Source organism: Diospyros lotus, chromosome 12, assembly GCF_014633365.1.
Source record: "Diospyros lotus cultivar Yz01 chromosome 12, ASM1463336v1, whole genome shotgun sequence".
Classification (NCBI taxonomy): Eukaryota; Viridiplantae; Streptophyta; class Magnoliopsida; order Ericales; family Ebenaceae; genus Diospyros; species Diospyros lotus.
Window position 1 is genome coordinate 32,790,509 of NC_068349.1, and position 18,859 is coordinate 32,809,367.

The following is an 18,859-nucleotide window of genomic DNA, read 5'->3' on the forward strand; positions in this document are numbered from 1 at the left end:
AAACTTTTCCTATCTCTTCTTATCACCACACGACAGTAGAGCAATAGATATTTCGTATTTTCTTCCTTCAACATTTTACATATCATACTAGATATATGGTTGCTATGATATAGAGATGTAGTGTATATTGCTTAATATATAAATCATTATATCTTAACAAGTACGAACATAAAAATAGTTTTGGTCAGTTTGTTTACCAACAAAACTAGAACTTGAACAAGTGGTTGAGAGCTTCTTGGAACATACATTTGGGGTTTCTTCCATGGGTTCATAAAATGACCAATGTGGTTTCTGATCTAACAAAATGTCTTTCTCCAACTAAGTAATTAGCTCTATCAAATATACCTAATTCGGGTTTACTGGATCAAAGGGGCAGCATTTTGGATTCTTTTTGGGTTAAATACACCATTTTAAACAATTTTTTAGTGTTAAATGATAATCTTTATCTTTATACAAAGTTATAGCCTCCTGTATGGAATTCTATACAATGCAATCCTAGTACAAGAAGAGCTTAGTTAAATCAACCATCACAACCATTAATCCCATTGGATAGAATCAACTACATAAATTCTAGCTCTTGAATCACCTCTAGCCTTTTTATTTACAAACTTCTTCCATTCCATACACTCGCCTCACATGTGTGCCTACTAAATCTTCTTCTCACATATCCAAACCATTTTTAATTTTGTACTGTGCATTTTATCCAACAGGTGCCACTCAACAATGTCATAATCAAGTTTCTAATTCTCCCTCCCTCCCTTTTTAAGAATAACTTGATTTCAAGTCTTGCCACAACATCTTCCACACTTCTGTTCTCACTAGGGTTACATTCCATAAAGAAAATGGGAATGGATTGTTTTATATGATGACCACTGATATAACAAGTTATCAATGCAGTACCCTCTTTTGTTTTCATGTCCGTCAATACTGTGAACTAGGAAGAATAAGCTGAAGGTGCACGTGTTGTGTACCCGGTGGGTGGGGGAGGAGATCATACTAAGAGTGTGTTTTAGATGAAAAACATATATGAATAGAACTGCATATAGGAGGGACTGTAACTGACATGGGATGGAGAAAATGACGACAAATAGCCTGCACAAACATGAAGCAGTGGTCTGTATACTGGTGAAGATGATGTTACCACTATCTGCAATTACGGCTACAATAGTCAGCAAACATGATTTTAAAGGCAAGCACCAGCATTAAATAAGAAAAATAGTAACAAAAGAACAGATTAACCTGGGATACAGCATGTTGCACAGAGGATTGTTTCCATGGAGAGAAACTATCATCAACTTGATCTGGAATACTTACATTGGGACGGAGAGCTGTCATACAACATAAACCACAAATCAAATTAATTAATACTAATAAGTCATATTGAGCTATTACAGTTTGATTTGATAATTTAGTTATTTAACCTTTGCAATAGTCCAATGCCCTATTGAGTGATTTCATGCTATTATGTGTCAGACATGATAAAGGTATGTTTTAATCTTTAATATTATTTTAACTTTATTAAAAACTATAATGCTTCACTAATCAAGAATGATTACGTATTATATATTGTACAACATTGTAGGAAAAAAAAATTTCTGTACGCTTGACATGATATGTGACGCAGCGTATAGCGCGCGTATAGAGAATAAACACGCAAAAAAAACTCTTGAAAAAACAAGCTTCAATTAATGAAATTTCATTCTCAAGTAGGCACAAAACCGAATCTGTCTTGCTGATAAAATCGAATAGGCTTGTAGAAAGTTTAATTGGGAAAAAACTATTTATAAACCCTAACTAATAAGTATACATAGTGTTCGGCCATTCTATGTAATATTGCAAATAAAACCTAACTAGAATCCTAATAGAAATAAAACTCTGAAATATGAAGTAAAATTAAAATCCTAAAAAAATATAAATATGAAGTTTCGGCCCCTGTTTGGGCCAGTTCTTGACTGGGCCAGTTTGGACCGACTCTTAAGCGGTTTCGAGCCAGTTTGGAACGCCCTTGGGCCGATGCCCTCCATCTTCAAATAGTGATTGCATCATTCACCTCCACTTGAGAAGAATTCGTCCTTAAATTATGATCCTTGAATTATGATCTGGATAAAACAACTCCACATCAGGGAAAAACAAAGAGAGATCAACAACATTAAAGGTTTTGGAAATACCCATATGATTAGGCAAATCCACAAGATACGCATTGCCATTGATCGTCTTTGTGATCTTGTAAAGACCATTCTTCTTTGGCTTGAGCTTATTTTGTTTTCCTACTGGAATTATTTCCTTCCTCAAGAATACCATGACTTAATCTCCAACCTCAAATACCTTGTTCTTCCTATGCTTGTCAGCTACTGCCTTGTACTTCTCATTAGCTTTGTGTAACTTTTGTTTGACATCCTCTTGAACTTGCTCAATTAAGTCACTAGCTGCAACACTAAAACCTGGTACCTTTGGTGTTGTAGGCAAACTCTGCTTAAGCTATGACTAGATCCCATTGTTTTGGCTTGTTTTTGCAAACGTTGCAAATCAGATTTCCCGAGGTACGATTCACCACCTCTGTCTATCCATTAGTCTAGGGATGTGTTGTGCTGCTAAAATTTAAAGATGAATCAAACATCTTCCACAAAGTAATCTAGAAGTGACTCAAGAACCTTGAATCATGATCCAAAGTAATGGTTTTAGGGACTTCATGTAGTTTAACAACCACACTGAAAAACAATTTGGTTGTGGCTACTGCATCTACCATCTTCTTACATGGAAGAAAATGCGCCATCTTCGAAAACTTGTCAACCACTACAAGAACAGAATCCATACCTCGTTGAGTTCGCAATAAACCCAACACGAAGTCCATAGACAAATCTTTCCAAATAGCATTGGGTACATGCAATGGCATGTAGAAACTGGCGGTAGAAGATCGCCCCTTAGTTGTTCGACATACATAACATCAAGCCACAATAATAAAAACATCTCTCCTCACTCTAAGCCAATAATACCTTCCCATAACAGCTTTTTGAAAAATAGAGGAACAATTGTATTTCTTCACTTAGCCAATGATACATAGAGGTTAGCTATATATACATAAATTTCTAACAATAAGAGAAAGCTATATCAGATCCCATAATTTGTGGAATCTCCTAATAGAATAGGAAACCAACTAAATTAGCCTAATTGATCATAAAATCCTTCCTAAAATAGCTAATATAGAATCCTTCCTAAAATAGCTAGCTATACACAGTTTTTCCACACTCCCTCTCAAGCTGGTGAATAGGTATTCTCCATTCCCAACTTGGATATAATATTCTCGAACATTGAGCTACTCAACCCTTTGGTAAGTACATCTGCTAGTTGACCATTTGTAGGAACGTAAGGTGTGCAAATCAAACCACTTTCCAACTTCTCTTTGATAAAGTGTCTGTCAACTTCAATATGTTTCGTTCGATCATGCTGAACTAGATTGTGAGCTATGCTGATTGCAGACTTATTGTCACAATAAAGTCTCATCGGTCCATCCCATTTAATTCTCAAGTCTTCTAAGATGATCTTCAACCAAAGTAGTTCACATATTCCTTGAGCCATTACTCGAAATACAGCCTCAGCACTAGACCATGCTACTACATTATATTTCTTACTCCTCCAGGTCACAAGATTTCCTCCAAGGAAAGCGCAATATCCAGAGGTTGATCTTATGTCAACAATTGACCCAGCATAATCAGCATCGGCGTAAACCTCAAGGACTAAACCTCCATTTCTTTTGAACAGAATCCCTTTTCCTAGTGTCCCCTTAAGGTACTGTAGAATCCGGTGAATAGTTTGCAAATGAACTGTCTTCGGATTGTGCATAAATTGACTAACTATACTCACTGCATATGCTATATATGGCTGTGTGTGAGATAGGTAAATGAGTCTTCCTACCAGCTGTTAATACATTTCCTTGTTAACTGCCGCATCCTCCTCTGCTTTCCCAAGCTTAAGATTCGGATCCATGGGAGTGCTTGCTGGTTTGCATGTAGTTTTACCCGTTTCCTTGAGAAGATCTGTAACATACTTCTGTTGTGAGATAAAGATTCCTTGCCTCGAGTGTGCAACTTCAATTCCAAGAAAGTACTTCAACCTTCCTAATGCTTTGATCTCAAATTCCTTGGCCAAACATTGACCTAACAAATGCTTTTCTCTATTATCATCCCCAGTCACTATTATGTCATCAACATACACAATGAGAGCTGTAACTCCCCCTGATGGAGAGTGTTTAATGAATAGTGTGTGATCTCCTTGGCTTTGTTTATATCCCATAGCCAACATAACTCCTGCAAATCTTCCAAACCATACCCATGGTGATTGTTTAAGATCGTACAAAGCCTTTTTCAATTTGCACACCGTATGATCAGCCAAGTTCTCCCCATAAGCTAGTGGAACTTCTATATAAATCTCTTTTTCTAGCTCTCCATGTAGGAATGCATTCTTGACATCAAATTGTTGCAATTCCCAGCCATAATTAGTAGCTAGTGACAGCAATACCCTAACAGTATTCATTTTCACGATCGGGACAAAAGTCTCTAGATAATCAATTCCATAAGTCTGAGTATATCCTTTGGCTACCAATCGTGCCTTGTATCTTTCAATTGACCCATTTGCCTTGTATTGCACCGTATACACCCACTTGCAACCCACTGGTTTCTTTCCTGCTGGTAATCTCACCAGTTTCCAAGTTTTGTTCTTTTCCAATGCCTCCATCTCCACATTCATAGCTTGTTTCCGTTTTTCATTAGACAATGCCTCGGACAAGGTAGTAGGAATGGTGATAGTATTAAGACTTACAAGGAAGGCTTGGTGATGTGGTGAGAAGTTTTTAAATGATAAGAAGTGTGCAAGGGGGTATAGAGGTCGCTTTGTACACTCTCTGGTTCCTTTTCTGATAGCAATTGGAAGGTCCTGGTCATTACTACCCTCCTGAACTTCAGTTTCAAGTTGTAATACAGAGTCAAAAATTGTTACCTCATTCAAGGAATCTGAGTTGGACTCTTGAACCTACATAGGTTCAGGAATAACCGCCTTCTTTCCCACAAACACCTTGCTAAATCTCGTATCTCCAGGAGCAAAATCAAGTTGTTCTTGTGGTTCATGTGGTATTTCTGGCATAGGTTCAGGAACAGGTTGTTTAGGCATAGAGTCAGATGAGTTCCTAGGCATATGGTGGGGAGATGATGAATAAGAAGGAATCAAATCGAGCAAAAACCTTTCCTTGTCTTTCCTAATTGAATTCTCCCCCGAAAGAGAAGGATGGGAGAAATACGATGCATGTTCATTGAATGTGAAATCCATCGAGACATAAAACCATTTGGATGGAGGGTGATAACCCTTATACCCTTTATGAGTAGAAGAATAGCCCACAAAGACACATTTGAGAGCCCTAGGATCTAATTTTCCCCTGTTTGGACTATGCACATGGACAAAGGACACACACCCAAAAACACGAGGAACAAGGTGAGAGGTAGTGGTGAGAGTTGGATAAAATGTGGAAAGGACATCCATAGGACTCTTGAAGCCCAAGACCCGAGAACGCAACCTATTAATGAGATGAGTGTCTGCAAGAACTGTTTCCCCCCAAAAAACCTTAGGCATATTGGTCTAAAACAATAGAGCTCGAGTTTTTTCAAGGAGGTGACCGTTCTTCCTCTCTACAACTCCATTTTGTTGTGGGGTATTCACACAAGATGATTCGTGAATGATTCATTCTTTCTGAAAATAAGGAGTAAGAATGTGGTTGAAATAATCCCTAGCATTATCTAACCGGAACCTTTTGATAGTAACCCCAAATTGAGTTTGAATCATGGAGCAAAAATTGGGAAGAACTGCAGTAACATCAGACTTATGTTTGAGCAGAAAAATCCAGGTGACTCGAGTACATTCATCAATGAAAGAAACAAACCATCATGCTCCAGACACATTAGAAATGGTAGATGGATCCCAAATATCACTGTGAACCAAGTAGAAAGGAATGGGACTTCTTTTATTGCTAATTGGAAAAGGAACACGTTTGTGTTTGGCAAATTCACACACCTCACAATGAAAATTTTCAGCAGCTAAATTGGTAAACAAGGAAGGAAACATAAGAGCAATAATCCTAAATGATGGATGTCCTAATTGGGAATGGAGAAGCTGAATTCTTTCTCTATTAGAGGGAACACATTCTGATATGAAGGAATGGGATAAACTTGGTCATGTTCAATTGACTAGGTGTCTCAAGATAGTAGAGGCCATTCCGTTCCCTAGCACGTCCAATCATCCTTGTCCTGAAATACACAATAACTACTGTGAAAAACAATATTACAACATAAATCTTGGGTGAGTTTTTGTATAGAGACAAGATTAGTGGACAATTTAGGAACATGTAGGACATTTCTCAAGGTTACTGCTGGCCTTATTTTGACATCCCCTACTCTAGCTATAGTGGCTAAGGAGCCATTAGTTGTGGCTATTTTCTGATTGCTTGGACAAGGAGTATAGGTGGAGAAACATTGGGATGAGTGGGTCATATGATCGATAGCTCCTGAGTCCATAACCCAAGAGTTGGTAAAGACTACACTCGAGGCATTTAATCCAAAGGAAAATGGAAACTCATGTGAATATGCCAAAGAACAAGTACCTGAAGGCTTTTCAAGACTTCTAATAAGGGATCTCGCCCTCTCAATCTCCTCTTGGTTGAGACTACTCGGCTCCTATGATGCTAATCCACCTTGTGGTACTGCAGCCATGTGAGCTTGTCCATTGTTCCGAGGTTGATCCCCTCCTTTTAGTCCCCATTCACGGCTTGACGGCTTACCATGAAGTTTCCATCACCTTTTTCGTGTATGCTGAGGCTTCTTGCAGTAAGTGCACCACAATCCATCACGGTTTTGGGCTCTTAATTGACCATTCTATCCTCCTTCAAAGGTTGTTCCTTTCTCCGTGTTTATGGCTGATCCTTTACCACTAGCCACCATAGTCGAACTGTCAGTGGTTTGTGGTTCAAGCATGACCCCTCTTCTACTTTCTTCTCCTCGGATTAGAGCTACAACTTCATTAAAACATGGGACCTCCAGTTTTCCAAGGATTTGTATCCTTACTTGGTCAAATTCTGGATTGAGTCCAACCAGAAAATCATAAAAACCCTATCTTGTTCAATGAAGTTCTTTAAGACCACTGCATCTTGAGAACACTCGGTCTTTATCACTCGGTAGTGGTCCAATTCCAGCCACAAGGCTTTCAGTAGATTTGCATATTCTGTGACTGTTCTGCTACCTTGTTTAGCAGCCATAGTTTTCACCTTGACTTCATATACTTGAGTTGCATCCCTAGCCTTGGAGTAGGTTTGCTGCATTGCATCCCATATATCCTTGGTAGTGGCTAAGAACATACATGCATCACTTATTTCAGGTATCATAGAATTCCATAACCATCCCATGATCATGGAGTCCTCTTCATCCCATGCTTCAAACTTGGGATCTGTGGGTTTAGGGCCTGTACCAGTAAGATGAGCAATTTTTCCCTTTCCTTTCAGCACAGTCTGGATGAGTTGAGACCACTTAAGATAATTCTTTCCATCTAACCTGTAGGCAACATGAATACTCTGCAATTCTCCAGATTGATGAGACCGGACTTCCTCTTCCGATTGGGCTGTAGTTGTTGTCCCAAGTGTAGTTTCCCCAACGTCTGACATCTTCCTCAACTAACCTCCTATGTGACTAAGGCTATTTCATGAAGGAGCTGGATTTAGTGGCAGTGTCAATAATGATCACTGGCCGCAATAGCAGTACTTCCGCAATTAGAATGCCCTAGATCCGACAGCGAAAAACTCGAGCAGACGTAGCTGCGATCTGGAAGGCAGTCGTCGGAAGTGTTGAACAATGACAACGAGGATGGTAGCACAGGCGTTGACCGCGACGGTGAAGGTGGACCTCTCAATCTAGGCAGAGATGGTGACAGACTTCTCTATCCCGGCTTTTTATGAACTGGCGATGAAGGCCAGTAAGGGCAGAAAGAAATCGCAGTAGAGGCAATGGTAAAAAACCCTAGGTGATGAAGGCAATTAGGGCCAACAAATCCTAGAAAACCTGCTTTGATACCATGTGAAAAATAGAGGAACAATTGTATTTCTTCACTTAGCCAATGATACATAAAGGTTAGCTATATATACATAAATTTCTAACAATAAGAGAAAGCTATATCAGATCCCATAATTTGTGGAATCTCCTAATAGAATAAGAAACCAACTAAATCAGCCTAATTGATCATAAAATCCTTCCTAAAATAGCTAATATAGAATCCTTCCTAAAATGGCTATACACAGTTTTTCCACAAGCTTCAATAGTCTTATCTCTGCCAAGATGCCCTGCTAAACCACCACCATGTAAATCCCGAATAATTTTCTCACAAAGGGATGTACAAGGAATACATAGCTGATTTTCCTTCATGAGAAACCCATCATGCACATAAAAGTTTCTCAACGGTTGCGGAGACATGCATTGTGCCCACACGTGCTTGAAATCATCATCATTAGCATATAAATCTTTCGAACACTCAAATCCAACGATCTCAACTCTAAGACTTTTGATCAAATCCACACGTCTACTCAAAGCATCCGCCACTCGATTATACTGTCCTGACTTATGCACAATTTTTTATGAGAATTTATCAACAAAAGCAAACCATATAGCATGCATAGTACTCCTCAACTACCTTTCACTACTCAAGAGCTTGGTGATCTATATAAAGAACAAACTCTTTAGCAATCAAGTAATGTTCCCATGTTTCAAGAGCCCTCTCAACTACATAAAACTCCTTATCATAAGTAGACCATTTTCTTTTGGCTTCACACAACAGAACACAATTGGTCTCTTCTCTTGGGACAACACAACACCTATACCCACTCCACTCGCATCACACTCAACCTCAAATAATTTGTCAAAACTTGGCAATGCCAAGACAGGAGCAGCACATAAGTTCTCTTTTATCAAGGCGAAACTATGCCCTTGTTCTTCACCCCAATGAAACTTCCGTTTCTTTAAACACTCAATAATTGGAGCCACAATATTATTAAAGTGTTTAATAAACTGCCTATAGAAAGTTGCTAACGCATGGAAACTCCTCACATCACTGACATTTTTAGGGGTTGGCCACTCTCTAATAGCTTTCATTTTCTCCTCATCTACCTTTATTCCATCTTTGCTCACAACAAAATCCAAGAACAACAAACTTTCACTCATAAAAGTACACTTCTTCAAATTAGCATAAAGTTTATTTTCCCTCAACACATTCAACACCTCCTGAGTATGCCCCACATGCTCATCAATAGACTTATTATATATCAAAATATCATCAAAATATACCACAACAAATTTACCAATGAAATGGTGTAGTACTTGATTCATTAGTCTTATAAAAGTGCTTGGTGCATTGGTTAGTCCAAAGGGCATGACTAACCACTCAAACAACCCATCTCTCGTCTTGAAAGTTGTCTTCCATTCATCTCTCGGACGGATTCTGATTTGATGATAACCACTTCTGAGATCAATCTTGGTAAAAACCACAGCCTCATCAAGTTGATCAAGCATGTCATCGAGTCTAGAAATTGGAAACTTGTACCCAATAGTAATCTTGTTGATTGCTCTGTTGTCAACACACATCCTCCAGCTCCCATCTTTTTTTGGTGTCAATAATGATGACGCTGCACATGGACTCATCCTAGCCTGAATGTGACATTTTCTCAACAATTCCTCTACCTGCTCCCACAAAATCTCATTCTCCCTAGGACTCGTCCTATAGTGCGATAGGTTAGGCAAACTAGCACTAAGAACTAAATCAATGTGGTGTTAAATATCCCTCAAAATAGGTAACTCATTAGGCAACTCCTTAGGAACCACACCATGAAATTCCTCCAACAATCCCTGCACCTCCACTGGAATTTGATTCACTTTCAGTAGCTCACTCACACTCTCACCCTTTACAATCAACAGGTGAACCTCTCGAGTATCCTTACACTCCCTCACAAACTCAGAGTGTTTATGTGCAATGGTAAATAAATTCCTCCCCTCCACTTTAGAAGCTTTGGTTTGGTTCTTTTCTACTATAGGTAATAAAGTATAACGCACACCCTATTTTTCAAGGTAATATGTGTTCTTCCTACCCAAGTGCTTAGCATCCACATCAAATTGCCAAGATCTCCCGAATAAAATATAGCAAGCATCCATATCAACAATAACACAATAAATTTTGTCAGAGTAATTACCAATAGAGAAAGGCACCCTGCAACATTCATCCACATCTATGCCACCAATTTCTTTGATCCATCCAATCGTGTAAGGGTTTGGATGTTTTTCAGGAGTTAGCTGCAACTTCTCCACCACATCTCTTTCTATTATGTTCTCCTGACTTCCACTATCAATAATCAGTTTAAATATTTTCCCCTTCACCGTACATCTTGTACAAAAAAGCTTATGCCGCTAAGTATTATCTTCATTCTTTTGAGGCAACATTAATTTCCTCACTACACATGTATGCTCTTCATGCTCATACTCTTCTTCATCATCCTCCCCATTAGGCACACAATATACTTCCTCTTCAACATCTTCCTTCTCCCTTTCGACAATATTAATCGCTAGACCTATGCCCAATCTCATTGCAATTGAAACAATTAAAAAGAACAGGCTTTGCATAAGGGTTAGCGGATTTTGGAAGGTTAGAAATAGTACCTCGAGTGTTTCCTCCTATTGTAGCCTTATTAGGGTTGACTACATTAGGTGACTTGGAAGGTTGCACTCCTTGAACCGTCTTACCTTTATCAAAAGTTGTTGGTTTATTGTCATTCCCACTGTACCGGCGATAATTGTCATTGTGAGTCCTCTCACTCTACATTAACTCAGCCTTTAAAGCCAAATTCCTTGCTTCTTGGACACTCATAACCATCTGAACCCCAATTTTATCACGAATAGCAAACTTCAACCCATTCAAATAACGAGCTGCTTGTTGATTGTCACTTTCTGAAATTTGGTTTCTCTACGACAATCTCAAAAACTCAGAGGTGTACTCATTCACACTTCTCATGCCCTATACACATATGTGATAGGCTTCAAACATGTATTGTTCGTAGTCAGGAGGTAAAAACCTACCTCTCAGCAACTGCTTCATTCGCCTCCATATCTGGACTGGATGTCGACCTTCCCTCAATCTCATCTCTCAATTGCTGCCACCAAGTAGATGCACCTCCCTTCAATCTGTAAGCCACTAATTTGACTTGTCTTTCATCTAGGATCTCCATGTATTCGAAAAATTGGTCAACCTCAATAATCCAATCTAGGAACCCCTCAATATCAAGATCTCCACTAAAAGTAGGAATATCAACCTTTAGTTTATACTTATCGTTTCCCCATTGGTTGTGCTGCTACGCATTCCTCCTAACCCCTCTACCACCAGGGTTAGCTATTACACGACCAAGATCATCTTCATCGTTGCTATCATCCATCATTGGTCTTTAAAGGATTAACGGGGATAGGATTAATGGATGGTCTTCTCGGATTAACGTAGCCAGCTTGATTCACACCATTATTCCGGTTTCGATTATCATCAACTCGTAATAAAATACCCAATTGATTGCTAATCTGCTCCAATTGTTGCTGCATATTACGAGTTATTTCCCATTGTTCTTTGATTGCTCTCCAAACTACCGGCAACCCCTGATCACTGTTGCGAGGCTGGTCGCTACCGTTACCATCAAGATCGACCATCTGATTGGTTGGTTAATGGCTTTGATAGCACCTGAGGCAGCGTGTAGTGCACGTGTAGAGAATAAACACGCAAAAGAAACTCTTAAAAAAAGCAAGCTTCAATTACTGAAACTTTATTCTCAAGTAGGCGCAAAACTGAATCTGTCTTCCTAATAAAACCGAATAGGCTTGTAGAAAGTTTAATTGGGAAAAAACTATTTACAAACCCTAACTAATAAGTATATATAGTGTTCGTCCATTCCATGTAATATTGCAAATAAAACCCAATAAGAATCCTAATAGAAATAAAACTCTAAAATATGAAGTAGAATTAAAATCCTAAAAGAATATAAATATGAAGTTTCAGCCCCTGTTTAGGCCGGTTCTTGATTGGGCTAGTTTGGACCGGGAATTAAAATCCTAAAAGAATATAAATATGAAGTTTCGGCCCCTGTTTGGGCCGGTTCTTGATTGGGCTAGCTTCGACCGGGTCTTAAGCAGTTTCGGGCCAGTTTGGATCGCCCTTGGGCCGATGCCCTCCATCTTCAAATAGTGACCGCATCAATATGCTTTTTGGATAGATTTAATAATGCATGCTTCACATTTAGAAGAGTAGGCTTAGGGCCCATTTGGCACTGTTGCTTAGCTTCTTTTTACTTTAAAAAAGCTCAAGGCATTTGGAAGCTGGCTTTTTCTGCTTAAAGCAAGTTTTTTGGTTCATAAAAGCACAAAAAGCTCAAAACTAAAAAGGCCAAAAACGGATGCTTGTTTTAGCTCATTTTTTTCCAATACACTAAAAGGGACAAGATGAGAGAGCTCAACAACCAGCCACAAACTGTTACAAACACAAATAAGAAGTATTCCATTAGAATGAAATATTCCCTACCAACAAGATGATAACATGTTGTATAACAAGAATCATAGAAAAGAAATCCCTTTAAGTCCTCTAATGTTAGGCCTGAGGAATGGTTAAAGTAAAAAGTTGGCTATATGTCATTGAACCTGGCAATAATGCTTGTACAAGTGGCAAAGCAGACCAGAAGTCAGATGTGCTATCCGCCAACTTGCTACACAGCAGGGGCTGACACAGAACATATAAACGGATAAGATGGCAAAATATCATGCCGAAACACAGTTCAGAGCAACAGTTATTATGTATAACTGATACAGCAACTCACCTGGGATGCACAAGCATAAAGAACATGTAATATCCCTTCCTCTACAGCCTCAATATCTAGCACACTAAGATAGTTTGCATCCCAATGATCACCAGGTATCTGGAATTCTTCTCCAAACAAGTTTGAGTAATCAATTAAAAAAGGATGAATGGTTTCCTCAGCTTTCAGTGCCTCATCTGGGGAAGATGCAATCCCTGGTGAAGGTATAGAAGCTTGTTGCAATTTAAGGGGTGCCATGAGCTTTAACAGAATTCTAGAAGCCTGGTATAAAGCACAAGATATAAACTAATGAAGACTGAAAATTCAGAAGAAGCTTGAAAACTAGAAGTGAAATTTTCCAAAAAGCACTTTACCAATCGGCAAACGGTTCCCAGATGAGAATCTCTGTAAGCTTTCCGCAGCAAGATGAAGATATTATCAGGACGGAACACTAGGGAACTTGCGGACAAAAGAAGAGGTGATGTGTTGCGTGATCTCCTTGGCTAGGAAAAGGAAAAAAAAAATGGTTACTCATTGACTGCTTTAATACTGCTTCAATTAGAAGGCAAATAGGTAAATAAATGTTGAGTTCAGAAAGCCAAAAACAGGAAGCAATTTAATAGCATCTGAGTCATGAAATGCTTCTATTTCACAGAAAGAACAGTTAACTTTTACTTTCTCATGGACAGCATATTACGTGAACAATTAACAAAACAAAATAATCAATTGGAAAATAACATCCACACCATTGCACAATTTTAAAAAGTATAATTTTGGAGAACTTATACAACATTTTTCATCAATATAAAGAAGAATCAAGTTGACAAATGCTCCATTAGTTTCAGCAAAACGTTTTTCTATTGTGAAATATATGACAACTAAATTAAACTTAAAAAAAAAGGTTCGCTCCAACAAGCTTCTACATAGTTGATTACAGACTAAATTTCCCTCTGGTGTCTGTTAATAACTGTATTCTTGATATTGGTTCTAAACTTTTCGACAAATAAACAAGTCTTTAATGGAGCCCAACAAGGAAGGCAACCCTCCACTTAGGAACTACATAGAAAGATAAAAAACCAATTGTTCAACACAAATCCCCCAAAAGTTTGTTTTAAAAATGGACGAGGAAAAAATATACTCTTAACACCCCACTCCCTCCCCTCTTCCCCCCCAAAACACACCCACACACACACAATCCGAGTAATCAAAGACACTTCAAAGAGAGGGCAAAGCCCTGCTGTGAGAGCATTTCCTATAGGATTAAAACTTTTGTATACAGAGTTATGTTTTCTTTGTATCCCCATGTTTTAATCCAGTACGAGTCTCTTGCTTAGGGGCTTTAGTTTTGGTGTCTCTCTTTGTCCCAGGTATGCCCGGTGTATACTGTACATTTTGATCTTTATACATATTTACATCTTAATAAAAAAAAAAAAAAACATTTCAAAGAAAGGGCAAAACTCCCAAAGCCCTCGAAAGAATGTCTATTCTTGAACATGAAATAAACTGCTTAGAATCGTAGGAAAAGTCATCCATATTTCCCTCATGCCTCTTCTAGGGCATCCATTAAACCAAGAGACAGACCTGTGACTGCAGATCGTATAACTCAAGCAACTCCAATGATAGAAATTATAAGATTCCATAACTTCTGCATTATTAACCAATTAAGGAACAAGTGGCTGACACTCTCACCTTCCTTTTTACATAAATAAAACTAATTCAGAATTATATTTCCCCTTTCCGCAAGGTATAAACTATAAAGATGGCATCATCAATTGCTAGCCAAGCAAGCAGGAAAAAAAAAAGCCACTTTTAGAGATGCATCTAAGCTCCAAACATTCGTTTCCATAATGAGTAGGTCGAGCTCACAACATATCAACTATGTGATGAAACACCATCAAACCAATTTCCTTCATTCATCATCATCTCATTAAACTTTTCCATACGAAGACAGTGTTGAGACTTTATCTCATCATTCTATTACTAGAGGGTTGTGTAACAAAGGGCATCTGGTGTAAAATTTTACCACCTTATTCTTTGCATAGATTTGTATTGTTAATGTGACTTTTAAAAGTCAATTACCATTATGAATACCATGCACCAACCTAACTTAGTTAGGAGAAGGTGCAATTAATGATGATGATGATCAAATTATGAATAAGCCTATGCAGGTGCCCTTGATTACAAACTAGGGATTTTGCCAAGACCCACGAATCAACATTATATAAATAATTAAAGCATACGAGACACTACTTTTATGGGGAAAATCTTATTGCATAGCTCATTAAGAGATAAGAAACCCAGAGTATTGAGAGCTGTTGAGAGTGTTCTAAAACTCGGGCTGGGCGGCCGCCAGCCGCGGCGCTTTTGGGGGAGGCGGCCCATTTAGGCGCCCCCCCGACTAGGCGGTTCCAGGCGTGCCTAGGCGGCCGCCTAGCCGCCAGTCGCAGCCCTAGGCGGCCTCCGCCCCCACACTTTTCTTCAGCTAAGCGCGTAGATCGTTTTTAGGGTTTACATTTCATTTCAGATTTCCCCCCCTCCTCTCTCTCTCGCCTCTCGTTGTCTCATCTTGGTGCGTCGCCGGTTGCTCCCCTCCTCGCCGTCGCCGGACCCGCCGCCGCTGCTCGCTGGAACGACAACCTGTCTGGCCACCTCTCTCACCGCACCACCTCTCTCACCGAGCAACCTCTCTGGTGGCCTCTCTTACTGGTCGCCTCTCTCACCGGCCGCCGACCGCGTCCCTCGCCGCCGACCGCCTCTCCTCTGTGTTCTGCCACTGCCGAGCCCCTCTCTCTCTCAATCTGCCGCCTTCAAGCATCACTAACAGTATGTACTATGTATTTAAAACTATTTATTAACCATCATCTATGATTTTCAGATTTATTAACCATGTCTTTCACTAGCAATGTTTAGATTTTATCTTCCACATGATTTTGATTTTCAGTTTCAGATTTGTGTTAGGCTATTAGCAATGTTAAGTTCCTGTGTTAGGTTGTTAGCTTTGATTTTCAGATTTGTGTTAGGCTGTTAGCAATGATTTTCAGATTTGATTTTCAGATTTTGTCTTCCACATGATTTTCAGATTTGATTTTGACTTCCATATGATTTTCATATTTGATTTTGTTCAGTTTAAGTGATGTCTGGAACGGGGAGTACGGAAGCATCGTCCGCTACCGTCTCAATTCTTAAAAGGAAGTCAAATGATGTGGGGTGGGAGTATGGGATGCTAATTGATCCCAAGAATATGGACAAAGTCAAATGCAAGTTATGCAGTAAGGTGATGTCTGGCGGTGTTTACCGAGTTAAAAAACACATTGGCCATATTTCTGGAAATGTGTCTGCATGTCCAAAAGCTTCTCCAGATGATAGAGCCAAATGCAAGAATGCAATTGAGGAGGCAAGGAATAAAAAGAAGAATAAGAAAAAGGAAGAAGATCTGATGAGATCAACAGTCGATATTTCTGAAAAGGGGGAAGGGAATGGCGATGATGAATTGCAAGAATTAGGGAGTATTAACCCACTCCGCACACTTGGCCCTATGGATAAATTTGCAAGCTCCATCAGCCCTGAAGCTGGTTCAAGTGTAAAAATGACACAAAGACAACAAAATATCAATGAAGCACTCTTTAAAGAGAGGACATAGACAGTCCGTGAATATTGTGCTAGGTGGGTCTATGAGCACGGTATTCCTTTCAATGCCATTGATAATGACAGTTTCAAGTTGTTTGTTGAGGCAGTTGGTCAATTTGGGCCAGGCTTCAATCCTCCTAGTCAATACCAGTTGAGGGAAACGTTGCTAAAGGGGGAAGTTGACAGGATGAAAGGTTTGTTAAAGAAGCATGAAGAAGAGTGGGCAAGAAATGGGTGCTCCATTATGACAGATGCTTGGAGTGATAGAAAAAGAAGGAGCATCATGAACTTATGTGTTAATTCTAATGCCGGTACTGCTTTCCTTTCTTCTAAAGAATCTTCAGAGGAGGCACATACAAGTGAACTCATTTTTGAGTATGTGGACAAATGCATTGAGCAAGTTGGGCCACAAAATGTTGTCCAAGTGGTAACTGACTGAAGGATCATGAACGAGGATCAAAAGCATGCAACGGAAGCGTTTTAAAATAAAAACGATCCTCGTATTGGTTAGAGTCTAGGAGACTTACTTTTACGGCGGATTACCGGACGGAATGGAGCGATGGGAGCTTCTTCGCGTGGAGGAGACGACGGCTGTCCTGCTAGCCTTCGGCTCCGTCGCATCAGAACTCAAACGCCCCCTTTCGATCTTCCGGAGTATGACTCGAACTCGTGGCCTCTCTTCGGTGAAGAAGAATGAAAAACGACTTGGATCAAAAAAACAACTAAAGAGAGATTTATATAGGGAGAACCCTAGGGTTAAAACCCTAGTGGGCCAAACCCTAATGGGCCAAGATCTTTTAATTAATTTTCTAATTGGGTTAGCCCAATTAATTAATTAAAACCCTAATGAACTATTATTTTATTTTAGCCCAATGGACCATTCTAAATAAAATAATTCTCTCTTAATGTAATTCATCCAACAAGCCAAATGTATTAAAAATACATGAGTTACATCGAGCTACTCCGGGGACCAAAAGACAAATTATTCACGGCTACTAAAATGACCAAAATATCCCTGCTACCTAGTAGCTATATTTTGTCATTCTAAGTGTTCCAACTATCACCATATGGTAACACTGACCCCACGAATAATTTTGCATATGCCATGTCTTTGACCTACTAGTGTAATGACGAAAATACCCCTCTGCGTAACACCCATCATTTAGAAAGGAATAATGTACTAACACCTTTCTAAATGACTTCTACCATCCTTAGATCACTAGTCCAATAATCCGTGACTACTCGAATGTACTTGCTTATCATTGGGAGCTACCCAGAAGCACACACTCATAAGTCACGTTCCCAGGGCCCTGGATTATTCGATTATTCTTGGACAATCACAAGGGGGTGAATCACAGAAACTATCTTGTATTAGTCTGTCTTAGCTAATTAGAAACCATACTCCCAACTCAAAAGGATATTGATCTTTGATAGACCTCACCTACAATGAATCTAAGAATATAGCTCTAGGTTCACTAGACCACCAACTAATACTCAAGTATTAGAGTACTCGTCCACGTAGTAGCAGTGATAGACTAGCTCCATGATAATTAGTACTTTGTCATTAGCTTCTATCACAGGTCCACTCTACGCATTCCAAATGCGCTTGTACAATTAGAGTAAACGGACTGTTTACTGGCTAAGGCAAGCCATCCTCCATTAGGATCTTTTGCACAATGATCTTATCATGATAGAATGCCCAGTTCTATCAAAAGATCAAGAGTAATATTTTCTTGCTTATTAAGTACCCATGATTCATGCCTAACTGTGAAGAACGACCCATCACATGAATCACTTACTTAATAGCATGGACACCTTTCCAACAATTAAATGCAAATAATATATGTGCCATAAACTGAATAAAAGAAACATCATTACCATAAATTAAACAAAACGTGTCTTTAGGGCATACATTTCCAACACTGACAATGCTGCTAACAATATGGGAGCGGCAAAGTTATTGAAGGTGAAGAGACCCAATATCTTTTGGACATCATGTGCTACTCACACCATCAATTTAATGCTTGAAAGCATTGGAAAACTGCCAAGGTACAAAAAAGTCATTGATCAAGCCAAGAGTTTGACAATCTTTATTTATGCACATCATAAGACCTTATCCTTAATGAGGTCATTTACAAAGAAGAGGGATATAGTGAGACCAGGTGTCACTAGATTTGCTTCTTCTTTCCTTACTCTACAAAGTTTAATGGAGAAAAAGAGCCAATTGAGGGCAATGTTTACTAGCTCTGAGTGGGAGGAGTGCAAGTGGTCAAAGACTGTTAAAGGGAAAACAGCCTATGCAACTGTGTTAAGTATTGCTTTCTGGAATGGTGTGAC

The 18,859-nt window shown here is 39.2% G+C and overlaps 1 protein-coding gene across 4 annotated transcripts in view; it reads right to left on the minus strand.

The window, feature by feature from the left end:
- Positions 1-18,859, minus strand: part of LOC127814284 (uncharacterized) — a 159,081-nt gene that overhangs the window by 57,093 nt on the left and 83,129 nt on the right. For all 4 annotated transcript variants that reach the window (XR_008026325.1, XM_052355701.1, XM_052355700.1 and 1 more), the window contains 5 exons: positions 13,270-13,398; positions 12,917-13,177; positions 12,741-12,819; positions 1,240-1,328; positions 1,064-1,147 (listed from right to left, as the gene is read on the minus strand). Coding sequence is in view for 3 of the 4 variants with exons in the window: in XM_052355701.1 (XP_052211661.1) it covers positions 1,064-1,147; positions 1,240-1,328; positions 12,741-12,819; positions 12,917-13,177; positions 13,270-13,398 (642 nt within the window). In the remaining variant the exon portion in view is untranslated. The remainder of the gene's footprint in view (positions 1-1,063; positions 1,148-1,239; positions 1,329-12,740; positions 12,820-12,916; positions 13,178-13,269; positions 13,399-18,859) is intronic.